Genomic DNA, 15,745 nt, shown 5'->3' on the forward strand with positions numbered 1-15,745 from the left:
ATATCGTTTTAAAAGGACCCATGTTTCTTACATGTTTACATCAATAGTCAAATTACATATGTACTGACTAATTAGATGTTTGTAAGTAAACATTTCAGAAATTGTTCAAACAAAATTTTAATAAACATGTTTCACATACAGATTTTGATTCTTGTGTGTATAAGCAGGACAATCTTTTACAGCATTATGTCTGCTATAACTAATATTCAAACAAAACATAATCAGAAAACAGTACTTGCATGAAACAAGACTAAACTATTTTCACAGGAATATTAAGTGTGTTGTAAATGAGACTATTCTGATCCGAACTAGCATTTTAAATTGCTGTTCATTGTAAAGCTGTCGCCTTCAAAAGTAAAATCCAAAGAATGTTTCTGTTTAAACAGAGTATATGGTTCGTTTTATATATATGCTGTACATTTACAACCGAATCATCATGTAGTAAGCTAGCAACTAGCATCATAGCTTAGTTCACCCCAAAAAATAGTTTACTCACCCTCATGTCATTTCAAACCTGTATGAGTTTCTTCTGCAGAACACAAAAAATATTTGGAAGAATGTTGGTAACCAAACAACATTGGCCCCCATTGACTTCCATTGTACGGAAACAAAACCACAGACATTTCTCAAAATATATTTTTTCCACAGAAGAAAGAGTCAGGTTATGAATGACAAGGGTGAATTAATGAACATTTATATTTTGGGGTGACCTATCCCTTTAGGTTTTGATTCCATTCATAAAGCAGCATTCAACAAACCACTTCAAATAATTGTAGACAGAATTTATTTGAAGGCGTTAAGGTCACCACTCGAGTTCCACTGGATATTTGCCTGTGAGGCATGCTGTGCAGTGGCCAAGTCTACTAGTCTTAGTTTTGGAGCTGATCCTCTCATCTTTCTCCTGTGACTCTGTCACACCTCGAACAGCCGACACCAGGCCTTCAACAGACAGGTAACAGACACTCGTAGCACCTGTTCCAAGCAAAAACAACTTTTCATCAATGTTTGTCACATTCTGAACAGCACATGAAGCATCAGTAATTACAAATTTAATTATAACATATTTAAAAAATATTTTTTTTAAGCAAAATGACCTACCGATGTAACCTGCTAAATCCTCAAACTCCGGTTTGTTAGCAATAAGCTCCTCTTTGGTTGGAATGTTGATGCCCATGTAGCACGGATACCGAATCGGAGGTGAGGCAACTCGAATGTGGACCTTTAAGACTCATGTGAGACCAAAGCAGCAAACATATTCCCAAAAAACTCACTATAAAATGAAAATTACCTCTGTTGCGCCTGCTTCCTTCAGCAGTTTAATAATAGGGGAGATGGTGTTGCCCCTGACAATAGAGTCGTCGACAAGCACCACACGTTTGCCAGCAAAGTTGTCAGTCAATGCCCCAAACTTCTTGGCCACTCCAAGCTGACGCAGGCGAGTGTTTGGTTGAATGAACGTTCTGCCCACATACCGGTTCTTGCACAGAACCTCCACATATGGAAGGCCAGACTACAGGAAGACACATTTTCAAGCTTGTGATGTCACCTAGTGAACCAATAGTGTTGAAATGTGTATATCATGCTCATTACTCACAACTTGTGCGTATCCTAATGCTGCAGGTGTGGCTGATTCTGGAACAGTGCTTACTACATCAGCATCGGTGGGGGCCTCGATGGCCAACTGCTGTCCACAGCGCTGCCTGACTGTATACACCATCTGTCCTGTAACATGGTAATGCACACTTATTTACCTTGAACGTAAACATTTCTGGTTAATTTCTATTTTTAATGCATTCCATTACAGAGGGATAATGAGGCAAATTAAAATGATAAACTTGCCTTCAAATATGGAGTCTGGCCTGGCGAAGTAAACATATTCAAATATGCAGAAAGCAGGATTGTCTCCCTCTGGGCGTGGGACAATACTTAGACTCTTTACACCATGTTTAGATATCTGGACTATCTCTCCAGGCTGCACTTCACGGTAATACCTGAGAAAAACAGTTGGTGTGTTGTAACACTTTAAATATGTAATCTAAGGGGGGTCACAATATATTGTTATTGGCAATAACCGTGATATTAAACCATGATGATCAATATCATGTTAATACTATATTGTACATTATTCAATACCCATTTAACATTTTTCTCTAAGAGCCACAATAGTTGATTCATTTGTAAAAAAGAGAAAATGCGGTGAAAGATGAATTTGATATATATTGTGATAACGGATATTGCAATAAATATTGTGATAAGTCACATGATAATCATCCCTAACATATAGGTAGCCAAAGAGACTTGTACAAAACTAAATGAAACTTCTGCTTAAACTCTAGCAATGTAAAGGTTGTCATGATGATGTCGTCATACTTTGCTCCAATGGACTGAAAGCTACAGGACTCAGATGAGACCACCCAGCCCTCTGTATCTCCTTCTCCAGCACCTAAAGAATAAAATGAGTTGGAATGAGTTTAGCACAAGAACTGAACAGGTCACATCCAGCCTCATCAGGCACAAAATATAAACTTATTAAAATTTATCAAGAAAAAATTCTAGCTTTTACTTTTGTGTCTAATGCAATATTATTTTCTTTAAATGCAAAGGGCTAGATTCATGTACAATGCAGCAAGACATAGATATACAGTGCTAGATATAGATACACATAATATTGGGTCTAGACATTTTTTTATCAGACACAAAAGGGCAGCAATATATCAATGTGTTGAATAATAACTTTTTGAATTCCTTTTCCGACGCAGCTAAATGACTCTTTTTGCCTTCACACACCTGAGCTGTGCAGTTTGGAGATGGGCACTAGACATCCAATACAGAGAGGTCTGTTTCCATAGGGGTCTCTCACAGCATAGATTACATCTTTATACATCACGAGCAGTGAGTATGACGTGGGTGTCTCCATCATCAGGTTCTTAATACTGACAAAACATGCATAAAAACTTATTAAACTAAGGGTTTTATAAGTGGACATCCAATCAGACGTTCTTGTGACGCATAACTTGCCGAGCCACCCAATCAGGAGTATCCAGCTCCTCCATGGGAGGAGTCAATGCAAGCAGCTGGGTGATAAGCTCACTATCTGAGCAGGTGGAGAGGCCAACACCATGTCGCATAACCTGCGACACAAATCATGACACATTTTATATGGAAATGGTAGGTCTCAAGTAATCTTTAACAATCAAAGCCCACCTTTTTGCGTAAGGCAGAAGCATTGATCAGTTCCCCATTGTGTGCCACTGCAATCTTGCCATGCAGGGTGTCTACCACGAAAGGCTGGCAGTTCTGCAGTTCTGAGATCCCTGTGGTGGAATAACGTGTGTGTCCGATCCCAAGGTTGCCGTTGCGGAGCTTCAGTAAATCATCTGGTTTAAAAGCTGTATTTACTAATCCCATGCCCTGTGAGAAAGAAAGAAACTATTTCAGGCATGTCTAATCCTGCAATCATTGCTGTGTTAAAACATTGGTTTCTGGGGGATGTATAAACAATGTGTTAAATGTGTGTTAAAGTGTGAAGTGGACGTTTACACATTGAAACAGTTTTATTCCTACAGTACCTTTAGGGTGGTGTATGTTGGGGGGTTTGTTCCATTACTTGTGACAATTCCAGCACTTTCTTGACCCCTATTTAACATAAAAAACATTTAACACCTTCATTGACATATTTTGAAACGTAAATGCAATAATTTACATATACATTGCAATTTATGTTCTAGAGATAATTTTGCACATATTGCTGCGATTCCAGTACAGCATCTGTTGTATTTCAACAGAAACAAACCTCAGGACTGACATAGTCAGCAATGTGAAAGACTGAGAGAATGAAAAATACAAATCTGGTTTATTGATCAAATATTCATTTTTGAGCCGTTCCTAAAATACATGTAACAACATTAGTATTGTGTTTTTCGCAGTATTCAAGATCTGCAAACATTGCATCTTTTTGTAACTTTTGTTAGCTTGTCCCCGATTCAATGTTCTGCAAATTAAAAACTGTATTTTCATTTGGAATTGGGGAGAAATGTTATCACTAGTTAACAAAAATGATCGTTTTACTTACACGCACCTAAAAATAGTAAACAATTTTTTCTTGACCCAATGCAATGAACAGCGCTATAGAAATTAAGTGAAATATATACGTACAATGTGCTTATTATTTAAAATGGCCTAAATGATGTAAATAAAACGAAAATATTTGGAATTTAATTGTATTAAATGTGCAGCATAATTAATTAAATGTTCTTATAGATTATAAATAAAAAGATCCTAGTTTCAAAAAGTAGATTTGTTTTTATATAAAAACAAAACGCACACCCCTGCCAACATCCCTGCGTGATCAATAGTATAAATAGCACAGTAGACAATGAATTAACTGCACAAGCTGTTGTTTTTTTTCACCAAAACAAGCTCAATAAAACAATTGTTTATGTCGTTCACACCTTACACCTTCGAATTGTCACATTCTTTTTACCTATTTACGCCTATTCAGGGATGGATGGGGGGATGAGCTCTCCTAATGTCTGGTCTGACCGATAGGTTCAAGTAATTGAAACTCTTCAGAAGTTCACCTTCTGGTGTTCTACAAACAGGTTGTAAACAACATTAAGTAAATGATGAATTTTCACTTGTAAGTAACATTTTTGCATTCCTTTAATAAACAAGAAATGCACATTTTGCCTCAAACCGAGACCATTTGTTGGAGAACTGATACTGCATGTAGATAACAATTAGATTACAACAAGCAACATGTCTTGGCAAGACTGGAGTCGACAGTACGTCCTTCCGATCAATCCCTCTCTCCCACTATTTTACACCAACAATATCAAATCAAGCCAAATCCATGTCATGAGTCAGTGGCTGCACAGCATGTGACAAAGCAGATCAAACTGGTTTGTGTGAAACTGTTAGGCAGAGTGAGAATGAGGAAGAGGGGGGAGGGGCAGCGAGAACAAGAGAGAGGCAGAGAGCAATAGGCGGACTGAGAGTCTCGCAGCCTGAAGATACAACTCGATAAACACAAGACACATTCAAAACAGCGGCTCAGCGCAGAAGAAAGCCTCTGAGCCTTTTCTACATGTCTTACTGAGAGATAGACACTGCAAGTGCAGCTGCTCGCCAAGCCACTTCTCACGTTTCCACCGCACCCCTCCCCCACCGCACACAGCTTAAGCCAGTCATGAGGCTGTTCTCGGTCACGTGGGCGTTCCTAACTGGCTCAGTCGTCTGGTTGCCTTGGACACTGAGCTTAAAGTCTACAGGGAGGGGGAGCGGAGAGGATAAAGGCAGAGACGAACAAACAGAAGCCATTTCTAGGCAAGCTTAGAAACATGGAGCCCAAAACAGAGCAACAAAACAATGCCGGGGAGGAAAAGAGGACCAGGGGAGCAACTAGACAGTGGAGAGGGGAGGAAGTTAAAAATCTGCTTTTAGTGTGGAGGGAGAGACAGGCGTGGGAAGAGGAAGAGAGCAGGGCCAAATATGATGCCATCTCAAGCCGACTGAGAGAGCTCGGGGTGTGTAGAGACTGGTTAGATTGTAAGGCCCAGAGTGCCAACATGGCTCTTCCAGATTGGAGGCCTACACAGACTCTCTACAAACAGACCCAAAGGCCTCACATGGCGGATGAAGAGCAAATGGAGGCCGATAGGACAGAGGAGGCTACGAATCTACCAGAAGGTAATTTTCACACACAAAAAATGCTAAATGGAATTAGAAATTTATTTGGGGGGGGGGCATTTTATATGAAAAGAAAAATTTTTACAAATTTTTTTTTATATAAAACAAAAACTCACACATGCTCAACAAAAATGCTCAAAAAACAAGGCAAAGTTAGCACACCACAGCTCCAAGATACAGAAGTGTATTAAAGACCATTTTTAAAGGGGTCATGGCGGGAATACATGTTTTTCTGTGTCTTTGGTGTGTTATAAGTTGCCCATGCATGTATTAGACACGTAAAATTGCTAAAATAAAAGTGTCGGAACAAAGGATGCATTCTATATAAAAGCGAATGCTCACCCAGACCTGCCTGAAACGCTTTGTGTAACCACACCCCCACAAATCTAAGTCAGTTTGTGGTATGATTTGACTAAAACCGCCCAAATGTATACGCAAGTAAGGTGGGCGTACCTGTCAGTACAATTGCGTTACATTTCCGTCACACGGTTGCAGTATTTGACCAGTCGCTACGCGCTGGTTAACTGGCCAATCATAGCACACCTCGCTTTTCAGAGCGATGAGCTTTGTAAAAAATCTGCGCGTTTCAGAGAAGCGGGGCAAAGAGGAGATACAAACATGTACGGTATGTGGAAAATATACCATTTTAGAACCTTAAATCGTGTAAACACATTGCATTACATCTAAAACAAACAATAATATTAGTTTTAGCCGTGTTATATGACCCCTTTAATATATTTTTCATTTACCTACCTTCATGTCATTCCAAACCTGTATGACTAGGGCTGGGTGATATATCAATATATTTTTCAACGCGATTTCGGGATTAGACAATATCCTTAATATCGATATGGGGTGTGTTCAATTTGAAGCGACTCTGTGGTGTCTGACATGCGCAGTACCCATGCGCAGAGTGAGCAGAGCACTCTCGCTCTGCGCGCGAACTGGACGGACCCTGCAATTTACATGTTTTAAACAAGTGGTGTGCAGCTGTATGCAGGGTTTTTCCTGCACAGAGAAATTGTCGTGTCAAATGTCGTGCCGCCTCAGGCTCTCGCCAAAATTATGTTGCGAGTCTTGACAAGAAATGATGCGTGCATTTAACAGACTGTCATTTGTAACTGCAGTTGCGACATTACGCCACAGTGGAGGCGCTGTTTCGTTATCAGCACACTGAGGCGCTAAAAAGAGATGCAGAACAAGAGCCAGCCTGTGTTTCACGGCTGTTTGTTTTGCATCCAAGTACGTTTAATTTCTTGAAATTTCTTAAATTAACATGACGTACATCATTGCAATGTCTTTAGCTGTGCAATTGGATCGTTGAATCAGCGTATACTGTACACAGCGAGTTCGCCAGTATGAACGCACATTGCATTTAGAACGACTCGCACACGAATGACTCATTTGAACCGATTCATTTAAACTATTGAACTTTTCAGTCACTAGCGAATATAAGAGATCATTGAATCACAGAGAATGCAAGATGTGAATGAGCTTTGCTCATTTTGAAAGACTGGTTAATTCAGTTGGCTATTGTGGGCTGCAAAGTTAGTTGAAAATGATAAAAATGCTTTATTTGATTAAAAAAACATTTCTGTTTGGTTGAATAAAAGTAATGTTTTATATAACTTAATAATTGTCATTTTTATCTAATTTTGTTAAAACTTTTAATATGTCAAACTCAAAGTCACATTGGTTAAGCCACTTAAAGGTACAGTAGGCCTACATGTGTGTGTACAAGATCAGGATGGCACCACCTCCGCCTCATTTTGAGCCAGGAAAAACCCTGTGTATGTTTTCAAATAGGGAAAAAAACCCTGTCATTGAATTTATTTTCACAAGCCATTTTAATAAAGGTGATTGTGACATCTCACATGAGGCTTTGACTTGCTAGTAAACATTTATTCCACTTTGTAGAAAATATCGATATACATATCGGATATCGCCTTTCATCAAAAAATACAGAGATATGAATTTTGGTCAATATCGCCCAGCCCCATGTATGACTTACTTCTGCAGAACACAAAAGAAGATATTTTGAAGAACATTGATAACCAAACAACATTAGCCCCCATTGACGTCCATTTTATGGACACAAAACCACTGACACGTTTCTCAAAATATCTTCTTTTGTGTTCCACAGAGGAAAGAGTCATACAGGTTTTGAATTTTGAAAAATTATGACAGAATTTTGGGTGAACTGTCTCTTTAAAAGGCCATTAGCCAATGAATTAATTGCAAAAGCTTTTCCTCTGCCTCTGTCGCACTGTTGTTAACTTATTTTATGCCGGCTCAGGGATTGAAGGGGGGAGACATTGGTCTGACAAGGAGGTTCGAGCTCTCCTTAAAGTCTGGTCTGACCGAGAGGTTCACAGGCAGCTCCAACGCACCCACAGAAACAAGGCCATCTTCCAAGAGATGGCACGACGCCTGGAGCGCCAACACGGTGTGGTGCGAGATTGGAGACAATGCCGCACCAAATACAAGAACCTCAAATATGACTACAAAGTCAGCAAAAGCCAAAGCCGGCCAATGAGATTCGGTGCCGAGCTCGAATCTATACTGGAGAGAAAAGATGAAGGCAGTGTGGAGAGGAATTCATATAGGCCAACAGCCAACAGAGACCAGGTGACTACGATGCATGAATCTGCGGAAGAGCAGGTCATCAGAATTGACGATGGTAAGATTTATTGTTAATTTGCGGAGAACGTTGCATCACCATGTTTTTGACCATCTAAAACTTTTTCTCCATCTTTGTTGTTTTAAAGATGAAAGTCTGGCAGAGATGCAAACCATAATGAAAACGGCAAACCATCCGCTGACTGCAAGAGAGGCTGGTGGGTCACCAGATTGAATGGTAAACAAATGTTACTCAATCACCAATAAACTTCTTAATAATCTTGTATTATTTGCAACATTCCAGAAACTACTGCAGCACCAAATGAACCAAACATAATCACAGTGCACGACTCGGGCAGAAACTGGAGCGAGGAAGAAGTGGCCGCGCTGCTTCGAATCTGGGCAGAAGAAGGGATCCAGGGTCAGCTACAAGGCTCGACCAGAAATAAAGACATATTCGTGCAGATTTCACGCAGGCTTCTTCAACAAGGCGTGGAAAGGGACTGGAAACAATGCCGCACCAAGTACAAAAACCTGAAATACCTCTATCGTTCTCTGCAGAGGGGAAAGGGCGATATAGGGGATCCTCGTCGTTTCATGAGGTTTTATGATCAGCTAGATGCCCTTTTGTCCAAGCCTTCTAGAAGTCACATGGATTATTCAGAGTTTTCCACTGGAAATAGTTTAATTATGAGTTCTACGATGTTTAATGTTCCTGAATTTGAAGAGCACTCAATGGGTGGAAATCCTCAGGATGACAATAACATTGTTGCAGTTAAATATGACCAGCCGCCTGTGGATGAGGCCACTTTGAGATCACCCGTCGTTTCTGCAAGAGGCTTTAAGAGCCAAGATGGGTCAGGGGATGTGACAAATGAGGAACTTGGGGTCCCTAAAATAAAGACCATGATGGTTCAGACATCCAGAAGCCCTCAGATAGCACATGAACAGCATCTGTCCTCTGATTCTATCACTGCTGTTATATATGAAGACAGTCAAGATTATAACACAGGTAATACCCTTTTTTATAAATACCAGTGGTTCTCAACTGCTCCCACATTTTACAGTGAAGACCAAACACACCAAATTCTGAATAAATCTACAATAATAATTCTTAATGCACTAACACACCACAATTAACACAATCATCATTGTTAAATCTGGATTTAATGAAGACCCAGCAGTTAAGAACCACTGAATGACATCACGCAACTTACATCATTTTAAATTATTCAATTATTCAATATAACGTGTATGTTTGCAACGTAGACAACATGGACCGGTCACACACAAGAGGAGAGCATGTGGTGGCTAACAGAGGACGAAAAAGGAAGGCAGCAGATGAAGGTTTTTCAAGATATTTTCCTTACAGGGACATTCTCAAAGATTATCAAGCAGAAATTTATCATGCATATCATGATCAGATGTAATTGAACCTTGTGACTATAAGATGGGAGTAAAGAGCACAATAAGACCACAGAACCACACAGTTGCTAATGCTAACACATGCAAAGAACTACATAACAGTTGAAAATGTGATTCCAGTTAGACACAACACAACATAGTGACAACAAGAACAATACTGACCCATTCAGATATTTGGATGCCTGAATGAAACTGTTACACAGAGAAGTCAGAACATAGTATCACTCAACACAAAGCCACAAAATATTTGAATATGTCAGTGATTACTGAGAAATCCAAGTAAATTAAGTTGAACATATTAAGACATTTGTTGTTATTGAGCCACTTTTAGTAACACTGTTAACTTTATCTTGTGTGTTTAGGGGACAGTGTGGTTTGTAAACAGTTTCACCAAAGTACTGAGGATGGGGATAGCAGCACAGACTGGTCTGAGAATATAGACTTTCAATGTAAAGAAGAAGAGGATCAATACATTCCCATCATGGAGATCACATCAGTGTGTTCAATGGCGTCTAATGCAATCACGTCTGATCAATCGGTGAGAAGACAGGACAATGGAAATCTATTGACCCGTGTCTGTGATTTCATGAATCGCATTGTTTACAGGTTATACAGTTACAGAATGAACCGTTTTTGTGTTAGTATTGCTTAAACTATAGCTAAATCGAAGGCAAGCCTAACATGATGGGGAAAAAAACAGGCAACTGCAGAAGTTGTGACACATTTTTATAAGAACGCAACGCAACGTTATCACTTTATGCAAACTTGCAGTTACAGTGTTGCTCTGTTTGGAAATTTTACACGCATAAAATGTAATGTTCGTTTAATACTCAGTCGGAAAACCCACATGTAAATCGGACATTTATCATCTTGAGATTTTTGTTCTACATTAAAAACAGACTGGACGTACAGTTAATGCACCAATAGCGTTTATAATTCTACAGCAACAGATGCGTAACGCAGCATACCTGTGCTGTAAAGCCACAAGTCCCAGTGTCAGTATCTGTGCCACCTCCAGTTGCGTTGGCCATTCTCCCGCAGCGACACATCCGAAAACCCCGCATTCCTCTCCAATGCCCGACTCCTCAAACTCCATGTCCTCCTGCTTGGTTTTAATGCGTGTGTTAGCACGCTGACTGGATTTCACTGTGCAAACACGTGTTGCCTCACTGGGAAGCGAGCTAGCGAGCAGCAGGACGTAATAACAGAAACGTTCAAATAATCAAAAGCACCACGTAAGAGCATATGGAGGGTAATTAAGCATTTGGCAAACTAAAAACATAAAGAAATACGTAGAAAGTCGGGTTGCTAAAGTTTGAGGAATGCGCTAAAAGTAATGCGCAATACATGTAGCCCACCCAAACCACGTGCTCTTTAACTTTAGCGTAGTTTGCAAAAATGTACCAGGGTGGATTTGCTTCCAATGAATCAATAGATTAGGCTTCTTCCAAAGAACGCAAAAAGGGATTTTGCCCACGTGGTGATGGCGGCGGAATTATTCTGATTGGTTTTAATGGAACGGCAGTGTCGCAACTGTGTTGCCCTTGTGGAAATAAACGGGTTGAATCCCTCTCCCCTCGCCATACTTCATGGCAGGTTTCATCTGAACATCTGAAGTCTTTTCGCGGTCCCACAAGCACGTTTCGAAAGGATTTTCTTCACATCATTGCTACAGACTAAACAAGTAACGTTCTCTAATCTTTTTCAGGAAAACCGAATCGCAACAAACATGCAGAACAAAGCAGGTGAGTTTAGGCTTGTTTGAAATCTTATTTTTTATGCGCAGTTGCGCGGTATACAAACGCACCAATGCGGTGTGCCTAACTGTAACGTTACTATTCAACTGTTTGTTATTTAAAATGACGATATTACCAGTCTTTCTAGATCGGTAATGTGGTCTTGTTATACATACAAATATATATTCCCATTCTATTAACTTGTTGTGATTTATGTTAAAGTCGCACATCAATCGGTCGCTGCAGAGTTAACGTTATGTCCTGTATGTTTTATGCGCAGAACTGAAACTGGGACAAAAACTGAACGAGGGAAAGACCAAGCAGATATTTGAGCTCGTGGATGAGGCGAGTCATGTTCTAGTCCGGTCTAAAGATCAGATCACAGCAGGCAATGCGGTTCGGAAGGATCAGATGGAGGGCAAAGCCGCTATTTCCAACAACACCACCAGTTGTGTGTTCAAACTATTGCAGGATGCAGGTAAGATTTCTTTCTCAAACTGTGGTGTTTCATGTAATGCATTGTGAATGAAGCACACTTGCTTTCATTTTTAAACCAAATAATACATACTACGTTTCAACTATCATCTTTGGTGTGAAAGCATGTTTCTGCAATAGCTAGAGCTGTTGAATCTCTGTGTTACTCTAAAAACAACCAAATGTGCTATATAAAAACACAGCCCAAGACAAAATGTGACCCTGGACAACAAAACCAGTCTTACGGGTCAATTTTTCGAAATTGATATTTTTACATAATCTGAAAGCTGAATAAATAAACTTTCTATAGATATATGAGTTGTTAAAATAGGACAATATCTGGCTGAGATACAACCGTTTAAAACTAAGGAATCTGAGAGCGCAAAAAAATCTAAATATTGAGAAAATTGCCTTTGAAGTTGTTAATCAGGGGCACTGTGGCAGACCATCCACTCACAAAAATAAAGTTTTTATGTATTTAAGGTAGGAAATTTACAAAATATCTTCATGGAACATGATCTTTATTTAATATCCTAATGATTTTTGGCATAAAAGAAAAATCGATCATTTTGACCCACACAATGTATTTTTGTCTTTTACTAAAAATGTTCCCGTGCTGCTTAAGACTGGTTTTGTGATCCAGGGTCACAAATGGTTTTGCAGAGATAAGATCCACTCTTTTACCTTTCAGGATTCAAGACCGCATTTGTCAGGCAACATTTTGAGACCGCATTTGTGGCGGCCCGCTGTGAGATGATACCCATCGAGTGGGTTTGCAGACGGATCGCCACAGGCTCCTTCCTAAAACGAAACCCTGGGGTCAAAGAGGGCTACCGCTTCACTCCTCTAAAGCTGGAGATGTTCTTCAAGGTGTGAGGTTTTTTTAAGTGAGCAAATTTGGGACTCCACTGCTAAGTAGTTATTGAGGGGTTATTATGGTTAAGTAGATAGCTTTATTATTTCACAATAACATACAAATTGTGCCTTCATTTTTCTTCCATTCTTGTCTGTCAGGATGATGCCAATAATGATCCTCAGTGGTCAGAGGAGCAGATATTGGCTGCTGGATTTGAGCTGGCAGGCCTGACCATCGGCCGCTGTGAGGTGGACATCATGAGCAAAAGCACCGTGGCCATTTTTGAAGTCCTGGAGAAAGCCTGGGCAACACAGGACTGCACTCTGGTGGATATGAAAGTAAGACACTAGAGCAAATTAAACTTGTAAAGCCAGGTTAAAGTTTAAGGCTGAATTCAGGTGAATAAATGATTATAATTTTCATTTCAGATAGAATTTGGTGTGAATGTGACCACTAAGGAGATTGTGCTGGCTGATGTGATTGACAACGACTCGTGGAGGCTGTGGCCGGCTGGGGATCGCAGCCAGCAGAAAGACAAACAGGTGAAGACCACAAACATTAAATGAATGTACTTTTTTGTGCTTTTTGTTTCGTTGACTTTCTTTTGCAGTAATAGCAAGAATTCCTGTACTTGGCTAGTTATGAACTATAAATCCGAATGATCCATATGACTGTCAGGTAAATAGTGTTCTCTATACAGGTGTACCGTGATCTGAAAGAAGTTACTCCAGAGGCCATGCAGATGGTGAAAAGAAACTTTGAGTGGGTCGCTGAGCGAGTGAAGGTACTTAGCTATAGGTCTCCCTCACAATACTGTTATTTACAAAATAATATTTGGTAAGACTGCACAATATGTCCTTCATAAATGATCAAATTATATCACAAATCGTATCGCAGCAGTGTGCAATAATATTGTCAGATTTGTTTTTTCGTACTGTAACAATAAAACATGGCCATTTGGATAATAACTAAGCATGGTCTTTTCATTAGTGATGGAAATGTTTGTGTGTGTTTTGGGGTTTGTAGCTGCTCTTGGAGTCACAAGCAAGAGGAAGAGTTGTGGTTCTGATGGGCTCTACTTCAGACGTGGCTCACTGTGAAAAGATCCGGAAGGCTTGTGGCTCATATGGAGTTCCCTGCCATCTTAGAGTGACATCAGCTCATAAAGGCCCTGATGAGACGCTCCGTATCAAAGCTGAATATGAGGGTATGACTGCAGATACTGCTCTGTGATTTACAGTTGTTAATATTCACTAAATAAATGTTTCAGTTCAGAACTTCCCTATTGAAGGATCTCATGGTAATGCCATATTTAAGCAATCAACACATTTTTTTCTTTCAGGTGATGGAGTACCCACCATTTTTGTTGCAGTTGCGGGAAGAAGTAATGGCTTGGGTCCTGTGATGTCAGGAAACACAGCCTACCCTGTTATTAATTGTCCTCCTATTACCCCCGACTGGGGTGCTCAGGATATCTGGTCATCTCTTCGCATGCCAAGCGGTACTAACTAAATTATAGTGTTTGATAGTGATAGTGATGGGAATTATGATTCATTTGAGTGATTCGTTCAGTGACATTTCTATAATACGCCAGCAGGTGGCGAAAAAGAGTTGTGTTATGTCAACGAACATATTAATGAACGTATAAACTGATAATGATTACAGGCTTTATTAAAATGTGTATCTCTAATCTACTCATTAAATAAATAAAATAAGTCTAAATAACTGGTTCAGATGACCAAAGCACAAGGTTTTCTTGCATACTCGAAAAGTTTATTGTCTACAGTGTACACTCTCGTTCATTTCGTTCGTGAACGAATTGGTACATGTCGTGAATCAGCGGGTCTCATTCAGTTTCAAACACAGGCTCGTTCGTTCAGTGAAGGGCGTATTCGTTCAGTACATTCAACCAATCATATGCTCTGTCAAAGCTCACTCTCGAACGCCATTGGCTCGTGCTTTAGACACTCTTTTAAGCAAAGACGCTCTGTGCTCGAGGGAGAGATTTCAGTGAACAAGAAATATGAGTCATTGCGTTTCGTGAACGAGAACGATTCGTTCACTTAAAAGATTAGTTCAAAAAGAACGATTCTTTCACGAACGAAACATCACTAGTGTTTGAGCTCTTTAGTTATTTTGTCTTGGTGCACATGTTCATCATTTCATCATTTAATTCTCTCATTGTTACTCTTGCATGTCTTCTTTCAGGTCTTGGATGCTCCACAGTACTGTCTCCTGAAGCCGCCGCCCAGTTTGCGGCTCAGATTTTTGGTCTAAATGACCACATGGTCTGGGCCAAACTTCGGGCATCAATGCTAAACACCTGGATTTCCCTAAAACAGGCTGACAAGAAACTACAAGAGTGCAGCCTGTAAAGGACCAGCATTTACATTCCCTACAACCACTTTGTACAATTCTGCTTCGGTCCTGTCTTGACACCTGTCATTGCCTTAAAAAAATTAACGAAATGCTGACCTAGATCCCATTTCAGGTGTAATTTCACCAATAAACATTCCCTAACAAATTGTCTCTGTGATTTTATTACTTTCTCACAAAACATGAATTTTTAAACAAAAAGAAAATCATGTAGGGGCAGTTACCCGAACAAGGAATATCTTAAAACAGAACTATGCCTGTTTCAAAACTATGCCTATGTTTCAAAAAGTATACTTTTTGAGAAGAACATTACTGTGCCCATGTTAAGACAAAACAATTGCAGTGCTATGTTTTAAGATATGTTAGTGCAAGTCGTTTTCAATCAAGACACGTCTAACAATTAAATTAGTCTGGGAGGCTTAAGCCCTGTCTGGGAAACTGCCCCGTAGAGATCTATTTATTAGCAAATATTATTCATTTACAATGTACTATTAACTTAATCTTTAGTTGGCTATTATGAGCTGTACTGGTCTTTATAGTTATTGATTATTTTCACAAAAGACACCATATA

At 39.7% G+C, this 15,745-nt stretch overlaps 2 protein-coding genes across 2 annotated transcripts; one reads left to right on the forward strand and one right to left on the reverse strand.

Moving 5' to 3' along the window:
* Positions 1-100: 100 nt before the first annotated feature.
* On the reverse strand, positions 101-10,982 carry ppat (phosphoribosyl pyrophosphate amidotransferase). The gene is made up of 11 exons (XM_057352122.1): positions 10,701-10,982; positions 3,570-3,636; positions 3,205-3,411; positions 3,019-3,131; positions 2,788-2,933; positions 2,371-2,443; positions 1,840-1,991; positions 1,595-1,722; positions 1,289-1,510; positions 1,099-1,219; positions 101-972 (listed from the first exon to the last, which is right to left on the reverse strand). The coding sequence occupies exons 1-11, from the start codon at positions 10,826-10,828 to the stop codon at positions 803-805; spliced, it is 1,527 nt and encodes a 508-aa protein (XP_057208105.1). The 5' UTR covers positions 10,829-10,982; the 3' UTR covers positions 101-802.
* Positions 4,985-15,322, forward strand: paics (phosphoribosylaminoimidazole carboxylase, phosphoribosylaminoimidazole succinocarboxamide synthetase). Its single transcript, XM_057352120.1, has 15 exons — positions 4,985-5,688; positions 7,985-8,368; positions 8,457-8,525; positions 8,612-9,319; positions 9,577-9,654; positions 10,095-10,270; positions 11,441-11,477; positions 11,749-11,946; positions 12,634-12,812; positions 12,957-13,136; positions 13,227-13,340; positions 13,499-13,582; positions 13,825-14,005; positions 14,141-14,299; positions 15,007-15,322. Exons 1-15 carry the CDS (start codon positions 5,340-5,342, stop codon positions 15,171-15,173), a joined length of 3,063 nt encoding a protein of 1,020 aa, XP_057208103.1. The 5' UTR covers positions 4,985-5,339; the 3' UTR covers positions 15,174-15,322.
* The last annotated feature ends 423 nt before the right edge of the window (positions 15,323-15,745 follow it).

The sequence above is a fragment of the Triplophysa rosa genome, linkage group LG15 (assembly GCF_024868665.1).
Source record: "Triplophysa rosa linkage group LG15, Trosa_1v2, whole genome shotgun sequence".
Lineage (NCBI taxonomy): Eukaryota > Metazoa > Chordata > Actinopteri > Cypriniformes > Nemacheilidae > Triplophysa > Triplophysa rosa.